The sequence below is a fragment of the Mustela erminea genome, chromosome X (assembly GCF_009829155.1).
Source record: "Mustela erminea isolate mMusErm1 chromosome X, mMusErm1.Pri, whole genome shotgun sequence".
Lineage (NCBI taxonomy): Eukaryota > Metazoa > Chordata > Mammalia > Carnivora > Mustelidae > Mustela > Mustela erminea.
The window spans coordinates 129035988-129059090 of record NC_045635.1 but is presented as its reverse complement, the minus strand read 5'-3'; the positions used below and the strand labels follow the sequence as shown (position 1 = coordinate 129059090).

The following is a 23103-nucleotide window of genomic DNA, read 5'->3' as shown; positions in this document are numbered from 1 at the left end:
AAGTCCAGGAGCAAGCAAGGGCAGGGCTGGCGCCTTCTGAGGGGCCTGGGGGGGACCCCCCCCACTCTCTGCCTCCGTCATCACAAGGCTGTCTTCCCTGGATGTCTCTGTGCCTGTTTCTCTCCCGTTAAGGACAGCGATCATGGGATTTAGTATGACCACATCTGAACTTCATTACTTCTGCAAAGACCCTATTTCCAAATAAGATCATGTTCTGAGATACAGGGTTTAGGATGTGGACATTCCTTTTGGGGGCACACAACTCCACCCCATAATACCCCCCCATACTCTACAGTCAACAGGAAACCAGATAATGTCTCACACTAGCACAGCAGCCCCTACTGTTCCTGTGACACTTGGGTCGAAGCCCCAATCTTCCCACTGGCCCTACTAAGCCCACATAACCTGCCCCTACAGCCCCTACCAGGACTCTCCCCGCCTACCCCTCAGCCACCTTCACACAGCTTCAGCCACATTTGCCTCTACAGTGTGCCCTGAAAATGACAGGCATGTCACTACCTCAGGACCTTTGTACATGCTCTCCTCCTGCCTCTAAAACAGGCTTTCCTCAGATACCCCATGTGGCTTAGCCCCTCACTGTGTTCTGCTCCTTACTAGAACGCACCTCAGCGAAGGTCTCCCCACTGAACAGTGCAAACACCCCCCACCACTTGGCCTGTCACATCAACGTGTCCCCTGGATATTTAGCAGCGCCCTCAGAAACAGCATGTCCGACAGCTACAAGAAGCCAGTTCCATCCACAGCCCCCCTTCCTGTCAGCTGATGGCAAATCCATCTTCCAGCTACCAGGACAAAAACCTCAGTGTTCCTCTTGACTCCTCCCTGTGTCTCACTCACATCTAACACACCAGGAAATGCTGTCAAAATATACTGTGTCTGAAGCACCTGGGCAGCTCAGGGGGTTAAAGCCTCTGCCTCCGGCTCAGGTCATGGTCTTGGGGTCCTGGGATGGAGCCCCACATTGGGCTCTCTGCTCAGCGGGGAGCCTGCTTCCCTCTCTCTCTCTGCCTGCCTTCTGCCTACTTGTGATCTTTCTCTGTCAAATAAATAAAGTTAAAAAATATACATATACCGTGTCTAGTTGAGGACACCAAACGATGTTAACTATTTCAGATGTGACAGTGGTATTGCAGTTATCTCTCTTTTAAGCCCTTTCTTAGACACAGACACTGAAATGTTTACAGATGAAATCATATGGCATCTAGAATTTGCTTCAAATTAACAGGGGAACTCCAGGCGTGTCCTCGGTAATGAAAACACGCATCCACACCCAAAGATTCACAGCAGCACTACTGGGGGCACCTGGCTGGCTCAGTTGGAGAGGTATGTGAACCTTGTTATCAGGGTCATGAGTTCAAGCCTCACACCGGGTATAGAGATTACATAAATAAATAAAACTTCTAAAAAGTACATAGTAGCATCACCCCCAAAATCTTGATGCTGAATGAGAGAAGCCAGATGTGAGGGGCACATCCCATGGGATTCCATTTGTGTTAAATTCCCAGAAGATGCAAACCCGGAGACAGAAAGCAGACTGGACAGTGCCGGGGGCTGAGGGAGAGGGTGCAGAGTACTGGCTAATGGGGCCGGGGTTTACTGGCAGGGCGGTGGCAGGGAAGGATGAACATGTTCTAGAACCAGAGAGTGGTGATGGTTATACAAGTCTATAAATATACCAAAAAACCAGGGATTCTGTACTTTTTTTTAAAAAAAGATTTTATTTATTTATTTGTCAGAGAGAGATCCCAAGTAGGCAGAGAGGCCGGCAGAGAGAGAGGAGGAAGCAGGCTCCCTGCTGAGCAGAGAGCCCAATGCGGGGCTCCATCCCAGGACCCCGAGACCATGACCTGAGCTGAAGGCAGAGGCTCAACCCACTGAGCCACCCAGGTGCCCCAATTCTGTACTTTAAAACAATGGATTTTACAGTATGTGACTTTTATTTCAGTAAAGCTGTTATAAAAAACTTCCACCCTACGGTTCTACCAGCTTCTCCAGTGACGGGCGCCTGTGCCATGCCCAGGTTTCGGCGCCAGGCTCTTTAGACAGATGCACCTGCTGGGAGGCTGCTGAGTCAGAGGCAAGCACATCTGCAACTTGAAGAGAAAATGCCGACTTGTTATTCCAAGTACTGGCACCAGCTGACGCTGTCATCAGCAACACGAAGCCATGTCTGCTCCGATAGCCACCACTGACGGACTTGTCAGCTGTGAGGCCAGCACCCCTCAATGTGGGCGGGGCAAGAGGGGAGGCTCTGAAGGCATTTAGAAAAGAGCCCTGAGGCCACCTGTTCAAGCCTAGGATGGGTTGAATGGTGGCGCCCAAAAGATACGTCCACACCCTAACCCCCAGTACCTACGGATGGGACCTGACAAGGAGACAGGGCTTTGCAGACACAATCAAGTTACAATCAAGATCAAGTCATGCTGGAGGGGAGGATCCAATGACTGTAATACACACAAAATAGGCACAAAATGACTGACTTGGGGTGCCTGGGTGGCTCAGTGGGTTAAAGCCTCTGCCCTGGGCTCAGATTATGATCTCAGGGTCCTGGGATTGAGCCCCGCATCGGGCTCTCTGCTCAGCGGGAAGCCTGCTTCCCCCTTCTCTCTGCCTGCCTCTCTGCCTAATTGTGATCTGTCAAATAAATAAATAAAATCTTAAAAAAAAGAAGAGGAGGAGAGACATACAGACACACAGTGAGGTGATGTGACAACACAGAGGGACACGGAGGAATAAATCTACAAGTCAAAGAAGGCCAAGGACCACAGGCACAGCCCGAGGCTGGGAAAGCCGCCTGGAACAGGTTCTCCCCTTGGGGCCCCCAGAATGCACCAACCCTGCCCATGTCTCGCTCTTGGGCTTCTGGCCTCCAGAAGTGGGAGACAATACAGGTCTCTTTCTTTAGCCACCCAGTTTGGGGTCCCCTGTCAGGGTCACCCCAGGCACCCGGTACACCCCTTCCCGAGCGCCGTGACAGGCCATCTCTGTTGACCCCATGACTCCTGGCAGGGCCGAACTGGGCCACACTCTCAGCTTCGTGTCCCCGGGGACGGGGATGTGCGGAGACCAAAGTCAGCCCCGCTGGAGCTCCAGGCTGACAGGACCGCGACCGCACTCAAGTCCCCCGACAGCACCGCTCTGGGAGACTTCTCTGATGGCGGGGCCCGTGGCGGGCTGTCACCCCCAGGCCGCGGGAGAAACGGCCGGTCCACACCCCCGCCGGCCAGGGGCCCCGAAGCTGCCGCCCGCTGCATCCCGGCAGCAGCCGCGGCCCTGCGCCCCCCGCGTCCTTGCCGATTCCCGCCTGCTCGCAGGCGCTGTCGCTGAGCACCGCGGCCGCGACCGGGAGCCGCGGGGCCGGCCCCTCTGCGCTCTGCGAACCCTCCTCGGGGAGCCCCGAGCCGGCAGGCGCTGGCGGGGGGGGGGGGGTGCTCCCGGAACGCAGGGCGCCAGCCCCGCCGCTCGCCGGCCCCAGGGCAGCACCCGGCCCGGCCCGCCACCCCGGCTACCTGCTGGCAGCGCTTCAGGTGCTCCACCTCCTGCAGGGCCTGCTCCGTCTGCCTCCGCAGCTCGCGCTTCTCCACGCTCAGTCTCTCCACCAGCTTCCGCGCTTCCTGGAACTTCTGCACCAGGAACTCCTTCTCCTTCCTCTGGCTGCCCTGGAAGCGCTGCAGCTCCTCACAGCGCTCGCGCAGCACCTGGTTGCTCTGGCGGATGGCGTCTGGCGGCCGAGAAGAGGACCCGGTGAGAGCGGCGGGCGACCGGGCGGCCCCTCCCCGGGGCCCGGGCGACCGGCGGCCGAGCTGGAGCTGCCGCGCTTCCTCTCGTTCTGCCGCGCCCGTTCCCAACGATTCACTGAGTCACCCTAGTGACGAAGCCCCTCAACCTCTCCAGAGACCAAACACCTTGGCTTCGCTTGAGCGCGCGTCGAGGGCCGCCTCCTCTCTAAGCGCCTGGAGCTCATCTGTACTCCGGCCCCAGGCAGAGGCGCCACTGCCCGCCCCGCGCGCTCGGTCAGCACCCTCGGAAGCAGGAACCCGCAGACCCCGGGACGGCCACGGGCGCAGAGCGCCCTGCGACATGGCCGGCTGCAGCCTGGGAGGCCCAGGAGGCTCCGAGCGGCCCAGTGACTGACCTCCGGGAGCCTCCCCGTCCTCCTCGGCACGTTCGACGGGGCTAACACGGCTACTCCCAGGAGCAGGGCACAGCGATCGGTCGCGGAACAGCCAGGCCCCTCCCACCAGGCCGAGGGATGAGTGTGTGCCAAGGCCAGGCAGTCGGCACAGGCCGAGGAAAGGAGGGCCCCGTGCCCAGGCACACCCCCGGCCGTGGAAGAGCGTGGACGGCGACCGAACTGCTCCGTGACACGCGAAGGCTCTCACAACCACGGAACTCTTCAAGATGGCAACGGGCAGCAGCTTCATGTCACTCTCTGGTCAAAACCCTGATGAACCCCAGTGGCGTCTGAGGCCAGCACCACAGACACGTTCTGCATGTTCTGTCCCCACGGGACTCCTTCCCTGCAGGGGAGCAAAGCAGACTGTGGCCCTTACGCAGGCGCCTCCCCCACCCACCTCCACCCTCCACCTGCTGCAATTCTGCCCAGCCCCCACCTAAACCTCAACTCACGCGCAACTTCCTTTTCTGTTGAAACAAAATTCGTATCACATCAAATTCATCATTTTAAAGTACCCGGTATTTCGGTGGCTTCTGCCTATTCACAAAGCTATGCACCCATCCCCTCTAGCTAGTTCCAGAACATTTCCATCACCGCTCCCCAAAAAACTGGAACCCACTCACAGGCACTTCGCTGTCAGCCCCAGCCTGTGGAATCCACGCTTCTGTTTCTCTCTCTGGATCCGCCTCTCCTGGACATGCCACAGAAGTGGACTCCTACCCCAGCTACACGCTACGTCTTCCATGAGGTTCCTCACCCGCCCCCGACATTCTAAGCAAAGTCTATGTCCTCTCCCCTGTGCCCTTCTTGGGCACAATCCTGAGCGTTGCTGGGGGCAGACACCTTCAGTGCCCCAGGAGTGACCCAGGGCATGACACACAGCACTCACTGACAGCAAGGTGCAGAACCAACGCACCGCACATCCGCGGCTCAGGCCGCGCAGCTGGAGGGCGCCACTTTAAGAGCTCTGTGGCCGGGGAGCCTGCGGGGCCGTGAGCCCTCTGCAGCGGGCCTGCCACTCCTGCCCCCAAGCCCCTCTTGCTGGAGCACCCTCCTGGCACCCAGCAGAGCCCACACACATCCTTGTGCAAGCTGAGCTGTCTCCCCACCCCCAACCCGGCTGCCAGCTCTCTGTCACCCCAACACAGCAAGACACTGGAGAACATTAGGGACGGTGCTGGTTGTGGCAACTGGAAGAGTGCTACTGCCATCTAGTGGAGGAGCCCGGATGCTTCTCGACACCAAGTGAGCCCCCAGGACCACCCCCCAGATGTCTCAGCAGCATCACGGTGGGCGGGATGCTGTCACTTGCAGGGCGGCCACAGATATGCCCCACTCAAGGGTACCCAGCCGCCTGAGAGGCGTGGTGCAGGCCCCTAGGAGCTGAAGAAGCCACCCCCCACCCAAACAAGTGAGATGGTGGCAGGTGAGCGGGTGCAGATCGAGGTGAAGACAGAAACCGGATGGTTCTGGGAGCCACCACCTGGTCCGTGCTCCTGCCCGCACCAGAGGCACCAGAAACCACCCCCTTCCCCCGCAGGTCCGTCCCAGGGCAGCCCACCCGCCCCTCCCCGGGAGCCACAAGGCCCCTCCCAGAACAGCCGCACGCGCTTCTGGACAGGGTGGAGACGGACAAGGCCCCCCACAGCCAGCCCGACTTGGGACGACTCAGAAGGTCACTCCGGCTCCACAGCTCCCTGCGGGGTCAGCCTGCACCGCAGCCCAGCCTCTCCCTGGGCCCCCCACCCCCACTTCTTCCCTGTCCTCCCCTTCCCGGGTGCGGGCCCTCTGAGCGCTCTCAATAAACTCCCCGCACGGCCGTCTAACCCTCACGGTCCACTTCCAGGGAGCCCACCTGAAACCCAAAGGGAGAGTGGCTGAGTTCAAATCACTAGTTGGCTCTCAGGGGCACCCCCACCCCAGACCCAGTAAAAACACAGGCAGAGGAGTGGACAAAGCCTCCCCCTCCAGCAAGGCTGGGACCTCTGACGTCTGACTCAGCACACCTGCCACCCTTCTCACCTCGGAGCTCTTGATTCTCCTCCAGGCAGCGCTGGAAGGTCTCGGGAGTGCCCTGCTCAGAAGTGACGTGGAGCATGGCCGGCTTCCCCAGAGAAGACTCTTCACCCAGCACGTCCTGGTCCCCTGTCGGGCCGCCACTGGGCTGCACCATCTCACACGGTGGACTCTTCCAGGGGGGCCTGCTCATCCAACAAGTCAGGGTCTGGAGGAGAAAGGGAGCAGACGTGTCCCATAAGACCCAGAATTCTCTTACCTTGCAGGGCAAGGAGTGTAGTCTGTGCAGGAGTTCTGGGCCACGCTTTAAGCAGAACACCGAGCACTTTATCAGGTGTAACAGGAACCCAAGACAGGCTTTTCCGTCTACAAGGTGGCATATCCTCTCATTCCAAAGGCAGTTGCAGGCCCATACGTGGGGTCAGAAAGGCCGCGGTTTAGCACTTGTTATAAACTCTGCCTAGGACCTACCTCCAGGCTGTAAAGTCAAGGTAAGCATCTCACGAGAGGAGGGACTTACAGAGAGGGTTGTTGTTGTGGGGAGGTATCCTGCTATGTGCCACATACACCTGCAAGCAGGAGTGCAGATGTCGGCTCATTACCTCGTGCAGCGCACTGAATCAGAATCCCAGCAAGGTATGTCCACATCCCAACCCCCATAGCCTGTGAATGTGACCTTGTATGGACAAAAGGGTTTTTTTTACAGATGTAAGTAAGTGAAAGATCTTGAGATGAGATCATCCTGGATTAGAGTGGCCTTAAATCCGATGACAAGTGTCCTTATAAGAGACAGAAGAAACACAGACATGGAGAAGGCCACATGATGACAGAGACTAGAATGATATGGCCACAAACCAAGGAAGGACTGGAGCCACCAGCAGCTGGAAGAGGCAGGAAGGATCCTCCTCTAGAGCCTACAGAGGGAGCGTGGCCCTGAAGACACCCTGATTTCAGACTTCTGGCCTCCAGAACTGGGAGAGAATAAAGGTCTATTGTCTTAGCCAGTCAGCTTGTGGTTATCTGTCACAGCAGCTCTAAGAAGTTAATCTGCCTAGTAAGATGGGCTTCAAGGACACCACTGAGAACATGATGAGTGTTCACTGGAACTGAGGGCCTGAAGGGGATATCTAGTATCTGACGCATGCTGAGGAATCTGAAAATGGGACGTGGGCTCATAGCCCAAGACAACACAGCAGAGAGCCAGGCAGAGTTGTCTGCATTCTCTTATGAACTACAGAAGTCGGCCTTGTGGGCCGGCACTAGCCTGGAGCCCTTTTAAATTTTACCCAAGAAGGCAGACTACCCAGAGGAGGAGGCTGACCCCAATACAAGTTTGCAGAAGCTGAGAGAGGACAGCTTTAATGCTGAATAAACTGTTCCTGCTCCACTGAATGTCCCCCCATGAACCCGTGAGCAGTCTGTGATGAACCACTGATCCTTCCCTGGACTTTCAGAAAAGCCCACTCTCCTGGCTCACTAGCTGCTAATGCTAAGGCCCCTTCCTCCTCACCACACCGCCTGATCACGTTGTGGTGCTCCTGGGCTCTGTTCTGGGGTCTCTTCCCTACCTGCAGTCACTCTGGTACAGAGCCGGTTCAGCCTCACAGCTTTAAACACCATCTTCATGGTGACAACACCCTAAATCAGACCTCCTTCCTGAATTCCAGACACATAGAAAATTCAACATCTCCACTTGGCTACCTGGTAATGTTCTCAAAACTAACCTTAAAATTGCACTCCTGACGGCTCCCAAAAGCCAGTTCCACTCACAACCCTCCTTCTTGTCAGCTGATGTCCAGGTACTGGACAAAAACCTCAGAGTCCCTCTTGACCCCCCACCTCACCTTGTCTCACAGCTCACATCTAACGCATCAGGAAATCCTGTCGTAATGTACCCCAGAATCTATTTGATGACAGTAAGCAATTAATGTTAAGTGTTTAAGTGGCATAGTGGTGTTGTGGTTGTTTCTTAATCCTTTCTTAGAGATGCATGCTGAAATGTTTACAGGTGAAATGATACGGTGTCAGAAGTTTGCTTCAAAATAATATGGGAACTCCTAGATATCTGAGAGAAACAAAAACCCATGTGCACACACAAATGCTCCGAGCAGTATTACTCACAGCAGCCAAAGCGTGGAAATGACCCAAACGTTTATCAGCTGATGAGTAAACAAAATCTAGTACATTCACACACTACAAGGTGGACGAGTCTTGTGAACATGACGCTGAAAGAGAAAAGCAACTCACAAAAGACCACACATATTGTATGATTCTATTTATATGAGCTGTCCAGAAAAAGCAAATCCATAGAAACAGAATGATTGATGGAGCTTACGAGTTTAAGAGCTGGGAGAGCTGCGGCAATGGGGTGACAGCTAAGGAGGCAAGCGGTTTTTTGGAGTCATGAACTGTACACTTTAAATGGGTGAATTATATGGTTTGAGAATTATATCTTGATAAAGCTGTTATGGAAAATAATAAAGGAAGAGGATTGTGAGGGGTATAAATTAAACAAAATTAGCATGAGCTGACAACTGTCAAAGCTGGGAAGTGAGGACATAGGATTTACTATACTATTCTTTCTACTTTTGTACGTCTTTGAAATTTTCCTTTGAAATTTTTCATAATAAAATGCTCAAAGCACACTTATCTGGGATAACATCCTGACAGTTAACCATGCTCCTACCTTTGCCCCTATAGTTTGTTCTTCCCACAGGGGCCAGATCACCCTAAAAAGTAATGCCGATCCTGTCCGTCCTCTACACTGTTGCCTACCACAGTTCCTCAGTGCCCTGCGTGTAAAAGCCAAAGGTCCCAAGACGGTCTGCAAAGCCCTGAATTATCTGGTCCCTCGTCGCTTCCTCTGCAAGTATTTTCCCCCCGCTCACTCTGCCCCAGCTATATAGTGGCCTCCCTGCAGCTCCTCAAACATGCCAGGATGGCTCATGCGCCCTCAAGTCACAGAAACGGTTTGAGGTCGGGTACGTTAATCGTTGTTGCAAACTGAGCAAACTGAGGCACATGAAGTAAGATACACAGGTGCTATATTTGGGACCAACCATATTTGGGGCCTTTTAAAAGAATTTAACAACCCCGAATGCAGTTAAGTTTGATGAGCAGAAAATGTCTCCGAACTAAAGATTCATCCACGAAGCAGGGGTGTGGTCAGACTCCGCAACGGTGGCGGAGAGAGAGAGGCGGAAACAGTCCCGCTTGCCGCCAAGGTAAGTCGCCTCCTGCATCGGGTCGCTTTGGCCAGTGCTGTAAAAGCAGGCGGCAGAAACGGGCCACGGCCAACAGGAGGGGTAAACTTGAAAGTCCGGGGAGTTTCGGAGGCGGCAGAATGCCCACCAGTAGTACCCTGTGTTCGGAAAGAGGACCACACCTGTTAGCAGAGTCGGTCCGACGTGAGAAGGGCAGGAACGGTGAGCCGCGAGCACTCTTCGGGCCCCGGAGCTCCGAGAAAGTCCGGGTTCCACGGTCACCCTTCCCTTCTCGCGCTGCGGAAACTCACACTTCCGGCTTCCGGTGTCGTAGCTGTGGGATCCGGAAGTAAAACGCGCAAGCCCCGCCCCCGCCCGGGAGCCAGCAGAATTGTGCAAGACGCTGTTCCAGAGGGCAACCCGAGTCCGCCACCATTGGCCTGCCCACAGGACGCTCCTCATGATACGCAGCACTTGCTACTTTGGGGGGCGTCGCGACTCACTCTCCTCCTCATGTCTCGGATGTCGGGCCGCCCCGCCCCCACCAGGGGAGGAGCTAATGAGAGCCCCAAGGAGCTGCAGAAATCCCCGCCCAGGAATAGGGTCGAGGAGGCGTGGCCACACTGCCGGCGGAAGTGGAGCCCTCCGCGAGGGCGCAGGGCCGCCCGCGCCGGGCGAGAAAACTAGACTGTAGGATTAGGCCGAGCCAATGATGGGTACGCGGGCGAAGAGTGCAAAGCTGCACGGGAACGCGCGAGGTACCGAGGACGCGGCGCAGCGGCGGCGGGGAGAAAAGGCGCCCGGCAGTCGGGCGGCTCGCGCAGGTGCCCAAGGGGCGGGGCGGGCCGAGGGTGGGAGCCTGACGCCGCTGGAGGGCGGGAGGGCGTGGACGCGCGCGCCCCAGCGCGGGATGCGCGCGCACCTCCCGCGCCCTGGCTCCGCCCCGCCCGCGGGGCAAGGGGCCGCTGAGGCCCCGCCCACGCGCCTCGCCTGAGGCCGGTCAGCTCAGCCCAGGCCCCCGCCCCCGCCGCTTAAATGAGGCGGCGGGGAGCAGCCCCCGGAAACGGCCGGGCACTCGGAGGCTGGGAGCGCGGCGTGCGACGGCGGCGAGGCGCAGGTAACGTAGTGGCTAGGCGCCGCGCCAGCCGCGTAGCGTGCTGTGCCGCGAGGCCGTTTGATTTGCCAGGCTTGGGAGCGGGGCAAAATCAAGAGGGTGTAACCGGTCCCAGTGTCCCCTGCGTCCCTCCGTTGGACCCCCCGAGGAGACCGGGACCCTGAGAGGGGCGGCGACTCGCCGGCGTCTCCCGGCCTGCGCTCCGTACTCGGCACCCGCTCTAACGTGCTCCATCCAGCTCCTTGAGTTTGCGCTGGCGTCTGGGGAGAGGTGGCTTGGGCAGGTTGTGCCGTGCTCCAGCAGCCTGACTTGGTCTTGCAGAGCTGAGGCTCTAGCTGGGATCCCCTAGTAATCCTGTGAAATAAAGCCGCTTGGAGACTCTGCAGGGAGCCCAGAGCCTGCACTTTTCTAAGCCCCCAACCGTCCTGTTTCCCTGCCATTCAGGGAAGCATTTCAATAAGCAGGCATCTTGGGGTGAGACCCCAAAGGACCCCTGCAGAAAATGGCCAACTTCCCCACGCTCTGTTGTTCTCCTGCTTTGTCAACGAGCCTTTCTTTAACCAGAGAGCATCATGGCAGAGCAGGTGGCCCTGAGCCGGACCCAGGTGTGCGGGATCCTGCGTGAAGAGCTGTACCAAGGCAATGCCTTCCATCAGTCTGATACACACATCTTCATCATCATGGGTGCATCGGTGAGTCTCCCCCAGGCTTGGAGGGTGACATTGCCTCGGGTCCCTACCTGCTGGGTGCCCGGGATTTCCCAGCCCACTCTGGAGGCCCCAGGGCCTCTGCTCAGTTGCCACTCCCATCCCAGTGCCACCCAGTATGCGCCCAGTCTGTACGCGGGAGACTTTAGAGACTCTCTCGTTGGACTTCTTCCTCCGCAGGGCAAACTGTGCACAGGGCAGGCTGTTCACTCTGTATCTCTTTCACACCTGTTTCTAGCTTGGTAGGTGTCACAGAGTAAGTTGCAAAGGTATGTTCTGAGGCCCAAGCTTCACCTTCTCTGTCAGTACCACAGATTCCCTGGGAACAAACACTCGCCCTTCCTTTGAGTACCGTGTCATTACCCCAGCTCCCAAGGCCCGCGGAGAAGCTATGACCTGTCCCACCCCATCCTATTGTTCAGCCTGTGGAACTGACACTTTGTTCTAGAAGATCAAAGGGTAGAAGCGAAGGCACAGGTATAGCACACAGACCACACGTGATGTGGGGACAGGAGAGGGAGGGCAGTCCTAGTGAAGCTCTTCGTCTTCACCTTCAGCATGAGCAGGACCCTGCTAACCATCCTGTGGCCCTTTCTGCCCGTAACCTGTCGTATAAGCTTAAGCAAGAATTCCACCAGAACTATCAAGCTCTTGGTGCCATCCACGTCACGGTCCCCTTAGCTCTGGCAGAACCTCGTTCCTAGTTCGTGTGTCACAAGCTGTGCTCTGTAGACGGAGCCTGCGCCCACCAACTTTGGTGACTCCAGCGAGAACTCCACAAAGGAGAGCAGGAGGCAGCAGGCGGTGCTGGGTGTGAGATGGGGCTCTGCCAGACAGCCAGAGGGAGGGAAGGAAGGTAGGCCACCGCCAGCACTATCTCCTGATTCTGTAACTCCTAGAGTAGGGGGACATAGGGACATGGGCTGGAGTGGAGCAGCCTTCGTCTCTGCCCTGGCCCCAGTGTGTGCTCCTCTAACCCTAACCTGTGTTGGCCACGAGCTCTCACAGCTGGGAGTCTGACCGTTAGGTCCAAGAAACAGGTTGGAGGAGAAAGTTACTCAGGATTATGCCTCCTCCTTCCCCCAGCCCCATACCAGGCTGCCCTGGGAAGCTCCACCAGAGGATCCCAGGCCACAAAAATGGTCTAGGACTCTGGGTTGTCCGCTCCTAAGATGCTTTGTTGAGAACACCCAAGCTCGCCACATGACTGGCCAGCGGCCCTCCTCCTCTGCTCCTCAGTGTTTCTGCAGAGGAAATGGGGGCTTTTGAAACCAATGTCAAGGGACCTCAGGCTGAGCTCATTCTCTGAGTGGTCAGTGCCTCTGCCTGTGGCCGGCTCAATGTTGAGCAACTGGTAGGGTTCCCCTTTGCTCTCCTCTGCTCTGAGAGTGACAGCCAGACCCTTCCAGAGCACAAGTGGGAAGTGGGGGGATCCCCCTGTCCAGAAGCATCCACTCAAGGGGACTGGAACCAGGTGGGTGGGCCTGCCGTGCTCGGGCAGCGTCTAGAACAGCTCCCACCATCCACCTCCGGTGTCCACTCCCTGCTTAGAAGAGGTAGGCAGAGTGGTGCTGAGGGCGTACTCTCCCAGACCTGCTCTTCTGGGAAACCCACAAGTTCACTGCTCATTCATCCAACAAATAGCAACCAAGTGCCTTCTCTACAGTACAGTGAGTGCCGGCCCCACCTTCCCCATGTGATCTGTGTGCTGGGGGGAAGGGACCCAAAGGGAGTTCCTAGCCCAATCAGAGCTTCTAGTGGCACATGTGACCGAAAACACCAGTGGGCCCTTGTGTCCCCCACCACCTCCAGCATACAGGTCCCAGGCAGAGCCAGGGTCAGGGAACGTTCCACACAGCAGAGCAGACACAGAGCCCCCAGTGGCAAAGGCCCCAGAGCAGGCTGGGCCCACATGGCCGTCCCCTGCCCTTCCTCATTCCTCCTCTGCTTACCCAAGCCTCACTCTCCCGCCCAGCTTCCTTCCTGAGAGCGTCCTGATGCTGGCTCGCAGTTACCCAATAGGCTTTGAGCTGCTCTCTGTTCCTCCCATGTGGCCACTTGCCCCCCTTTCCAGGACTCCCACCCCCAGCCAGGAAGGGAGTGGAGATACTTAATGTCCGTGTCTGGAAAGCTCTGGAATGAAAGAAACCAGTTTCTCCTTATAGACCAGAGCTGGGGAGAGGGGAGCCTTGGGCCTGGCACATCATGTCCTCCCCCACCTGACAGAACCTTGGACAGGCTGGAGGCCTCCCCCGCCACAGGGGATGGAGAAAGGAGTGGGGGGGGGGACAGGACAGGGAGTCTGCGTGGGCACTGCCGGCTCACTGCGGGCTTCTCAGCAAGGCCCTCACCTCTCGGGACCCAGTCTCCCCACCTGGTCCATAAGGACCATGGACTTGATGGCTGTTCAGGCCTCATCCCAATGTCTGCCTAGGTAATGGGTTACCTGAGAGTCCTGGCTCCTCTGTCTTTTGGGGACGTTTCTGGGTTGCTTTTGCCCCTTGGGTCGATAAGATTCTTGCTGTGTCATGATGACCTTGGCACTTCCCCCAAAGGCCTGATGATTCATGAACCCCAGGGTGGAGGAGGGAACTTACCTCAACAGCCCCTAGGTTCTTTCTCCCCAGTTCCCAGGAGAGAGCTGGGCCGCAGCCAGGGCCCGGGCTCCACCCCAAGAGCCCAGGCACATCCTTGACCCAGGTGACTCTTGGGGGCCGGGATGGCCCACCCCTCCAGGCCTCCAGATGGCGGCTGGCCTCTGAGGGACTGGGCTGCCTACTCTGCCCTCGGATCCTCACAGAGATGTCGACAGTGTTTGGGGGCTTATAAAACTAGAAGCTGTGGTCAGACTAGGTGGCAACAGGCAGGCAGTGACCCAAGTCCCTTTGCCCCAGCTGGGACAGATACTGGTAGCTGGTGAGCTTAAGAGGTCCTCCTTCTTCTGCTAAAGTCCCCACATGTCCCCACATGTCCCCACATGTCCCCAGGCAGCTCTTTCCCCACTGCTGTGCCCTCAGACGGAAATGAGGGGGTTGGGAAAGATTCGCATTTCTCCAAGAGACCCTGTAATCGCGCCCCCCCTCAGTGCGCTGAGGTTTGGTCCGTGTCTTCCCATGTTCACTCTTGCGAAGGAGTCTACTCTAGGCCAGCGGGGAGGGCTGACCAGCTCACCTCCCGTTCCGGGGAGCCGCCAGCAGGAACCCCTACCACCGTCCTGGGTCATACCTCACTTGGCCCTTGGACGACTTGGAGCCCAACAGGCCTCTGGGCGCCGGGGCTGAGCTGAACGAGGCAAGCAGGTTCTGTCGGTAGCTAATCCCAAGGGAAGCCGCAGGAACAAACAGCTTGGGGTGCTGGGCGTCGTGACTCAGCAGACAGCAGGCTTGTCCGCTGCCACCAGTCTGCTGCCCGCAGCCTGTCCCGAGTCTTCCCAGCGCACTGGAGTTTGATCATAAGCAAACATGACCTGAGCAGAGTCTCCCTCCGGCCCTGCTGGTGGGAGAAGCCAGAGGCGGCCACTGACTGCTGTAGTGGGGTCCCTGGGCGGGGGGGTTGGAGTTGGACCAGGAAGCACCAGCGAGAGCAGCTGCAGGAAGGTGGCCGTGACGACAGGGACCTGCTGCAGACTGCTCGGGAGATCGGTCGTGGACAGTGAGCAGATGTGAGCAGCGGTGCCCACACAGCCAACCCTGGTTTGGGAACCACCTGTTTTAGGAGTTGGGGATCCTGGTGGAGCCCGGAGAGGACCAGGAAACACTTGTCACTGTGGGCTTGGTGCTCACGAAAGGCTGGGCCCACACGCACACCCTCACCCCGGGGGGACGGCAGGCTGCCCCAGGAGCCTTGGTGGGGCAAAGGCCAGGAGGAAACTCGAGCATTTGAGGCACAGGGCGCCCCTGAGCCCTGCACCTGCGCCCCGCCCCCCCGAGAAGGGACTTCCCACTCGGGGCTCCCTGCGGGCCCTCCTAAAGCTCTCTCTCCCAGGGGTGGGGGCAGGGGGTTGAACCATGGTGGTCCTGCTTTGGTTCTGGCCATGGGGCTTCCTGTTTGCAGGTCCAAGAGTTCATAGAAATGAGCTTATCCAGTGGTTACATGGCTTCTCAAAGGCAGTTTTGCATTGAATATTCAGGTCCGTATCCCCCGAGTCCACTTTTCTGCCTACAGCCAGTCCAGCCTGCCCCAGCCTGCCTTACTGTCTCGGCACTGATCGGCAGTGCCCGGAGCAGCGTGGGTTCGCAGCCCAGGCCCGTCCCACACCCTGATCACAGGGTGGGCAGATGGAAGGGTGCCTGCCCCGCTGGTCCGCAGGAGGCTGTGGCGGTTCCTGCCTCTGCCTCTCTCACCTGGACTGGAGAGTTCCTTTGCTCACAGAACTGAAGCATATTGGCGTGGCTCAGAGACCGAACTGGTATGCTTTCTAGGGCGTCCTCTGTGGAATTTCTGGGATCTGCCATCTTGTTGCTTGAAGTTGCCGTGTGCTCACACCTTTCTGTTGTGGAAAACTTCACACATCGGCAAAGTTGGTGCCATAGGGCCACGAGGGGCGCCTGGGTGGCTCAAGTCGGGTGAGCGTCCGACTTCTGGTTTCAGCTCAGGTCATGATCTCACGGTTGAGAGATCCAGCCCTGTGTCAGACTCTGCTGAGTGTGGAGCCTGGTGGGGTTCTCTCCCTCCCCCTGCCTACGTGTTTCACTCTCTTTCTCAAAAAAAAAAAAAAAAGGTGCAACAAATGGCCATGGTCCATTGCCCAGTTCCCATGATAATTTGCCTCTTTTTTAAAAAAAAAAAAATTTTATTTATTTATTTGACAGAGCACAGGGAGAATGGCAGGTAGAGGAAGAAGCAGGCTCCCCACCAAGCAAGGAGCCCGATGCAGGGTTCGATCCCAGGACCCTGGGATCATGACCTAAGCCAAAGGCAGACACTTAACTGACTGAGCCACCCAGGCGTACTGAAATTCTGTCTTCCTTTACCCACTCCCCACTCTCTGCTCAACTATTGTTTTTCAGGGTTTGGTTTTTTTTGGACCAAGTTGAAATGCACTGAAATGCACCAATCTCAATGGTGCAGTAGGTTGCACAACTTTATCACAATATAGGACTCTTTTGGGCACCTGGGTGGCACAGACAGTGAAGCGTCTGACTTGGTTTCAGCTCAGGTCATGATCTCAGGGTCCTGGAATCGAGCCCCGCATTGGACTCCACGCTCAGCGGGGAGCCTGTTTGAGATTCTCTTTCTCCCACCCCCTTTGCCCCTCCCACTTGTGCTGTGTGTGTGTGTGTGTGTATGTGTGTGTGTGTGTGTCTCTCTCTCTCTCTCTCTCAAATAAATCAATATTCTTTTTAAGAATGTAGAGGGCTGGGCGCGTGGGTGGCTCAGTCATTAAGCGTCTGCCTTTGGCTCAGGTCATGATCCTGGGATCTTGGAATCGAGCCCCGCATCGGGCTCCCTGCTCAGCGGGAAGCCTGCTTCCCCCTCACCCTCTCCCGCTGCTTGTGCTCCGTCTCTCGCTGTCGTCTCTGTCAAATAAATAAATGAAAATTTTTTTAACAAAAGAACGTATAGGGCCTTTCTCTCCATCTCTCACTTGAGCATCTGGGCTGTGTCTCCATTTCTCTGATGCTTGGTGTCGCCGGCCTTCCGGCTTACAGCCGTCCCAACGACCGGAAAACAGCCACGAGGGGCTTCACTTGCCTTTTCCCTTCAACTGATGATCTTGGGTACTTTCTCGTGCGTTTGTTAGAATCTAGTCAGTTTTCCATGGGGCCGTCTTCTTACTTTGGTGCATGAGCGGGTTATATATTCTGGTTATAGAGTCAGGGTCTGCCCCAGAATGGAGTTCCCTGTTTCTGCAATTTTGGTGGAATTCTTAGAATTTTTTAAAAATTGTGTTTTTATTCGTCTTTGGCAAACACCAGGTTTTGGCTTTCTTAATATTTTCTTAGGGTTTATTTTCTGGTTTTGTTTTTGTTTTGTTTTTTAAGATTTTATTTATTTATTTGAGAGAGCATGAGCGTGGGGAGTAGCAGAGGGAAAAGCAGACTCCCCACCGAGCAGGGAGCCCTACGCGGGGCTTGATCCGAGGACCCCGGGATCATGACCTGAGCTGAAGGCCCATGCTTCACCAACCGAGCCACTCAGGCGCCCCTATTTTCTGTTTTAGTAACGTTTATTTTTCATTATTCCCTGCCTTGTAATTTGTTTGGCTTTAAAGTTGGCTTTAAAGTTCTACTCCTGGGGCGCCTGGGTGGCTCAGTGGGTTAAAGCCTCTGCCTTCCGCTCAGGTCATGATCCCAAGGTCCTGGGATCGAGCCCCACATCGGGCTCTCTGCTCAGCGGGGAGCCTGCTTCCCTTCCTCTCTCTCTGCCTGCCTCTCTGCCTACTTGTGATCTCTGTCTGTCAAATAAATAAGTAAAATCTTAAAATAAAAATAAAAATAAAAATAAAGTTCTACTCCTTTGTCTAACTTCGTAAATCAGTTCCTGAGCTCATTAGGCCTGAGCTAAAGCGGCATCTCACGCCATAGGTCATGCCCTTTGGTTCGAGAGCTCTCAGGCGTCTTCGTTAGCCTGTGCACTGTTCAGAAGCCGGCGTTTGGCCTGGGTGTGGCTTCGCCTGCTCACCCTGTGACCAGAGATTGTGATCTGAGTGGTACGTGTGGTCACAGGGCAGGTGGCCTGGTCGCGGTGCCTCCTGCGGCTGAGTGGTGACCCTGAGCCAGCGTCCGGACTGAAGGGGAGGAGACCATCTAGGTCATGCCCCCAGCCCCCAGCTTCTCCTAACCACGCCTGTTCCCTCCGCCCCAGGGCGACCTGGCCAAGAAGAAGATCTACCCCACCATCTGGTAAGCATGTCCCCGCACTGTCCCACTGTCCCCAGCCCTCCCTGCCCTCCCTGCCCTGGCCCCAGCAATGCCGTGCCCTCAGGTGGTTGTTCCGGGATGGCCTTCTGCCTGAAGACACCTTCATCGTGGGCTATGCCCGCTCCCGCCTCACAGTGGCCGACATCCGGAAACAGAGCGAGCCCTTCTTCAAAGTGAGTGGCTTCTGGGGGTCTCCAGGAGGGACAGCGCCCCTCCCCTTTGCCTTCCCCACAGCAGCCGCGCCGCCCAGCCACACCACTGCACAGGGCAAGGTGCGGGGAGCCCGCCGGCATGGGAGCCCTGTTTCCAACTCCCCTCTGACCTCGACCCTGCTGCGCCTCCCGTACACGCCCCCCGGGGGCCCAGAGCCAAAAAAGTGTCTTCACCCCGAAAGTCTTACACATCTGCCTTTCCCCAACACACCATGGTTTGGAGAGAGCCAGGTCTCAGCCTCCCGAAATCTGACTTCATGTCAGGGCCTGGGGTCGCCAGAGGTGACTGCTGGGCCCCATCCCATGTGGTGGTGTGCTGCCTCGGCCTCCCCTGTAAGTATGTAAAGCTGACAATATGGGGGTGAAGCCGGTGTGGTGCTCGAATGACTTGAGTTCTGAGGGAGCGCGCCAGTATGAGTAGGGGAAGGCCGGGCAGGGGTCAGTGTCCCTGTGTCAATCTTTCTCAGGCCACACCAGAGGAGAAGCCCAAGCTGGAGGAGTTCTTTGCCCGCAACTCCTATGTGGCTGGCCAGTATGACGACGCGGCCTCCTACGAGCGCCTCAACAGCCATGTGAATGCCCTCCACCAGGGGCCACAGGCCAACCGCCTCTTTTACCTGGCCTTGCCGCCCACGGTGTACGAGGCGGTCACCAAGCACATCCACGAGACCTGCATGAGCCAGACGTAAGGCTTGTCTTTTCCCTGCCTCTTAGGTGTGCCCTCTCCTGGTGTGGCCGGGCCTGGTGGTTGTCCGAGAGTCCCTGGGGCAAGCTAGTCCACCGAGTTGGAAAAGGATGGTGACCCCTGTTTGTTCTCTAGAGGAGTTAGCTCTTGAAAGACGAGAATAGGGCATGAACACAGGGGTTTTGTAATAGCGTTTGCCAGAAATGCTACCGCGCTTCTTGCCTTGGAAACCCTCCGGAGGGCCCTCCTGGCCCATCTTGCCAGAAATCAGCTTTCCCTCGCCGCTGTTCCTGCGAGGACCACAAGGTGGCGGTGTTGCTCCACGAAACTGCCGCCGGTCTGCTTTCTGGTTTTTCTGCGCTTCCCGCGGTCCCCTTGGTGACCACGAGGTGGCGGTGTTGCTCCGCAAGAATTTTGCTTTGTGGCGCCCTGGCCTCTGCCAGTCCGTCTTGTCCCTCAAACCCGCAGTCGTCTCTTTCATTTCGTTTTGGTTTTGAACGCAGAGTGGTACATCAATTCTCCAAGGGGACTAGCCAAGAAAGGGGCGTTCTTCCATTTTAAAATCTGAGGAGGCGGCTGTGCCTTTGACATCCCCTCCCCCTGTTCCCCCACCAGCTCCCGGGCTAGTCCTGACAGAGACCCAGCCCACCCCCACCCCCACCCCACCCCCGGGGCTGGAAGGGAACAGGACCCTGGAGCCCTCGTCCCAGCGAGCAGCCGGCTGGGTGGGAGGGCTTCTGAGGAAGTTTTCAGTGTAGCATGGAGGGCATGGTGGACAGGAGGTGTCCTCTGGTCTGGGGACTCTGCCAGCAGAGCTCTGACAGCCAGCTGAGCATGAACACGGGGAGGGAAGCTTCTGCCTCTCCTGGAGGACGGAGACCTCGGGGGAGATGAGGCGCCAGCCCTTGCTGTCGAGGAAGGGTGCAGGGTGACAGTGACACAGCTCTGGGCTCCCGCAGAGGCTGGAACCGTGTCATTGTGGAGAAGCCCTTCGGGAGGGACCTGCAGAGCTCCGACAGGCTGTCCAACCATATCTCCTCCTTGTTCCGTGAGGACCAGATCTACCGCATCGACCACTATCTGGGCAAGGAGATGGTCCAGAACCTCATGGTGCTGAGGTGGGGCCGGGCCTGGGCGACGGGGTGGGGACGGATGCTGGGTATGGGGTGGGCACTCGTGGGGCCCCACCCGTCCTGCTGTTGCACCCCAGAGTACAGCAGCGCACTCCACACTGCCCCCGCTGCAGGTTTGCCAACAGGATCTTTGGCCCCATTTGGAACCGGGACAACATAGCCTGCGTCATTCTCACGTTCAAGGAGCCCTTTGGCACCGAGGGCCGCGGGGGCTACTTCGACGAATTCGGGATCATCCGGTGAGCGTGTGTCTCCCCTTCCCGGGGCGTCAGCACAGGCAAGGGGTGCGATCTTGCTGTTCTGCGGGGTCACCACTCCCTGTTCTTGGGGGCTCCTCCTCCCCCAAGATTGAGATTCACGAGTGGGTGACTGAGCAGTCAGCGTCAGCTGCAAAGAGGGGTGTCCCTATCTCTTTCCTTGCCTGAGAGGACCTCCACGGGTAGACGTGGGCTCAGGAAGCCAATGTCCTGGCTTGCTGCTGGAGAGCCCTGTCTGAACTGCTAAGCCCCCCTGCGCCTCCGGCCCCGGTCGAAGGCCCCGAGCCGAGCCCACCTGCGCCTCCCTCCGCAGGGACGTGATGCAGAACCACCTGCTGCAGATGCTGTGTCTTGTGGCCATGGAGAAGCCGGCCTCCACTGACTCGGACGATGTCCGGGACGAGAAGGTGCCCTGAGGCATCCCCTTCTGGCCCCCGCCGCCAGGACTGCAGGGGGCTCTTCTGACTCCCGGGCTCACCCACTGCCTCTCCTTCTGGAGAAAAGGAGGGCGGGTCTGGGTGGTCCCAGGGAGTCCTCGGATGGGAGGGCCGCGGCCACGGGCTCTGCATGGTGAGCCACGCAGACGGCGTGTGTCCCCCCATGTGTGCTGGCTGGTCACACCGCCGGGAAGCCCGCCGTGCGTGGTGCCCCAGCTTCCACATGTCTGCCACCCTCGCCCAAGGAGCCCCTCTCTCCCGGCTCGCTCCCAGGTCAAGGTGTTGAAGTGTATCTCCGAGGTGCAGGCAGACAACGTGGTCCTGGGCCAGTACGTGGGGAACCCCAGCGGAGAGGGGGAGTCCACGAAAGGCTACCTGGACGACCCCACGGTGCCGCGCGGGTCCACCACGGCCACCTTCGCGGCCGTCGTGCTCTATGTGGAGAACGAGAGGTGGGACGGTAGGTGCCCCCCAACCCCGGGGTGCGGCCCCCACGCCCCGTTGCGCCCTCTCCCGCCTGACGCCGCCGCGCCCTGCACAGGGGTGCCCTTCGTCCTGCGCTGCGGCAAGGCACTGAACGAGCGCAAGGCCGAGGTGCGGCTGCAGTTCCGCGACGTGGCCGGCGACATCTTCCGGCAGCAGTGCAAGCGCAATGAGCTGGTGATCCGCGTGCAGCCCAACGAGGCCGTGTACACCAAGATGATGACCAAGAAGCCCGGCATGTTCTTCAACCCCGAGGAGTCTGAGCTCGACCTGACCTACGGCAACAGATACAAGGTGGGCGCCTGGCCCCGGGCGGTGGGCAGGAGGGGGGCGGCCGCAGGCTCGGGCGGCCACAGCACAAAGCCTCCCCCCACAGAACGTGAAGCTCCCCGATGCCTACGAGCGCCTCATCCTGGACGTCTTCTGCGGGAACCAGATGCACTTCGTGCGCAGGTGAGGGGCGCCCCTGGGCCCCGGGTGCGCACCGGGTCGGGGCTGGGCTCCAAACGGCAGGGCCGCGGCCCCGTGCCCCCACCAGCACCCCCAGAGCTGTGCGGTGTCCCCTCAGTGACGAGCTCCGGGAAGCCTGGCGGATCTTCACGCCGCTGCTGCACAAGATCGAGCGCGAGAGGCTCCAGCCCATCCCTTACGTTTACGGCAGGTAAGGGGCCGGGCGGGGGGGCTGTGGGGGGGCCAGGGACGGCTCGCAGGGGCCCCGGGGCGCCCTCACAGCTCCCCTCTGCCTGTCACTCTCCCAGCCGAGGCCCCGCGGAGGCAGATGATCTGATGAAGAGAGTGGGCTTCCAGTACGAGGGCACCTACAAGTGGGTGAACCCCCACAAGCTCTGAGCCCTGAGCCCCAGGTCCCCACCCCGCCCACCTCGGCCCCGTCTTTGTCCCTCCCACTTGCCCGTCACCCCAGCCTCGCATCGGGAGTGCTCCGGGGCCACAGGCCTCGGCCTCACATTCCCGGCCCCGGCCAGCCCGGGCCCAGTACATTCCGCCACTAGCAAAGCGCTCGAGACTCGCGCTGTGACCGTCTCTAGCTGCCACTGGCCCTTCCTGAGCCAGCTTCTGTCCACTGGCCTGAGCCTCCACAGAAGGAAGTAGAGTGGCTTTCCCATTTGTCCTGGGCTCCTCCACCCAGGGCAGGGGTGAAGGACGTCAGAGGGGGGCAGTGGGCAGGCATCTGTGGGCCAGGGGCCAACCGCACACTCCTGCTGGCTGTGAGCGAGGTCCTCGGACCTGAGGGGACGGGCTCAAGCGTTTTCACACCAGTCTCAGTGCCACTCGACATTCCTGGTCACCCGCTGGAAGGGACCTCCGTGCTGCTCTGCAGCCCCCGGTGTCTCGGGCCTCCTGGATGCCCCTCTGCCCTCCCCCCACCCAGCACTCCCCAACTCTGCACTCCATGGCCCGCCCACTCACCACTGGAAAAGCAGAAACAGCCAGCCCCTGCCATTAAATCCACAAACACACCCGCCTGCTCCCTGCTTGTTTCCTTCTGACCCTGTTACCCTGCAGGAGGGCGCCTGGGCCAGCCCGGCCCACCAAGGGCCCACGGCTGCCTGAATCCCACCACCCGGTTCTCATCAGCCACGTCTCTCCCCAGCGCGGGTTTGGCAGTCCAGGCCTAACCCTGAGCCCACATCTAGTCGTGACTGAGCCCCACTCCCCGAGGGCCCCCCACACTCACCTGTGCTCCTCCCTCAGTCCTCCGCAGGGTTTTGTCACCAGGCCATGGAGGTCGGGCCACATTCACTCTGCCGCACTTGCTGCCCACATGGGCCTCCTC

At 58.3% G+C, this 23103-nt stretch overlaps 2 protein-coding genes across 7 annotated transcripts in view; one reads left to right on the top strand and one right to left on the bottom strand.

The window, feature by feature from the left end:
* Positions 1 to 14649, bottom strand: part of IKBKG (inhibitor of nuclear factor kappa B kinase regulatory subunit gamma) — a 20278-nt gene extending 5629 nt beyond the window's left edge. Inside the window, exons 1-3 of one of the 2 annotated variants that reach the window (XM_032331612.1) lie at positions 14464 to 14649; positions 6221 to 6422; positions 3531 to 3742 (exon numbers count right to left, since the gene is read on the bottom strand). In XM_032331612.1, coding sequence (XP_032187503.1) covers positions 3531 to 3742; positions 6221 to 6407 — 399 coding nt within the window. In that variant the 5' untranslated portion in view covers positions 6408 to 6422; positions 14464 to 14649. Of the gene's footprint in view, positions 1 to 3530; positions 3743 to 6220; positions 6423 to 9599; positions 9744 to 14463 lie in introns of those variants that run through there. The other variant, XM_032331611.1, reaches the window with a different exon arrangement.
* G6PD (glucose-6-phosphate dehydrogenase) overlaps positions 10029 to 23103 on the top strand; it is a 25098-nt gene continuing 12023 nt past the window's right edge. The window contains exons 1-13 of one of the 5 annotated variants that reach the window (XM_032331604.1): positions 10029 to 10241; positions 11096 to 11223; positions 18046 to 18083; positions 18166 to 18274; positions 18781 to 18998; positions 19958 to 20116; positions 20245 to 20370; positions 20702 to 20795; positions 21099 to 21285; positions 21367 to 21602; positions 21685 to 21761; positions 21877 to 21969; positions 22067 to 22786. In XM_032331604.1, coding sequence (XP_032187495.1) covers positions 10127 to 10241; positions 11096 to 11223; positions 18046 to 18083; positions 18166 to 18274; positions 18781 to 18998; positions 19958 to 20116; positions 20245 to 20370; positions 20702 to 20795; positions 21099 to 21285; positions 21367 to 21602; positions 21685 to 21761; positions 21877 to 21969; positions 22067 to 22157 — 1671 coding nt within the window. In that variant the 5' untranslated portion in view covers positions 10029 to 10126 and the 3' untranslated portion in view covers positions 22158 to 22786. Of the gene's footprint in view, positions 10242 to 10300; positions 10535 to 11095; positions 11224 to 18045; positions 18084 to 18165; positions 18275 to 18780; positions 18999 to 19957; positions 20117 to 20244; positions 20371 to 20701; positions 20796 to 21098; positions 21286 to 21366; positions 21603 to 21684; positions 21762 to 21876; positions 21970 to 22066; positions 22787 to 23103 lie in introns of those variants that run through there. The other 4 variants (XM_032331605.1, XM_032331603.1, XM_032331601.1 and 1 more) reach the window with 4 other exon arrangements.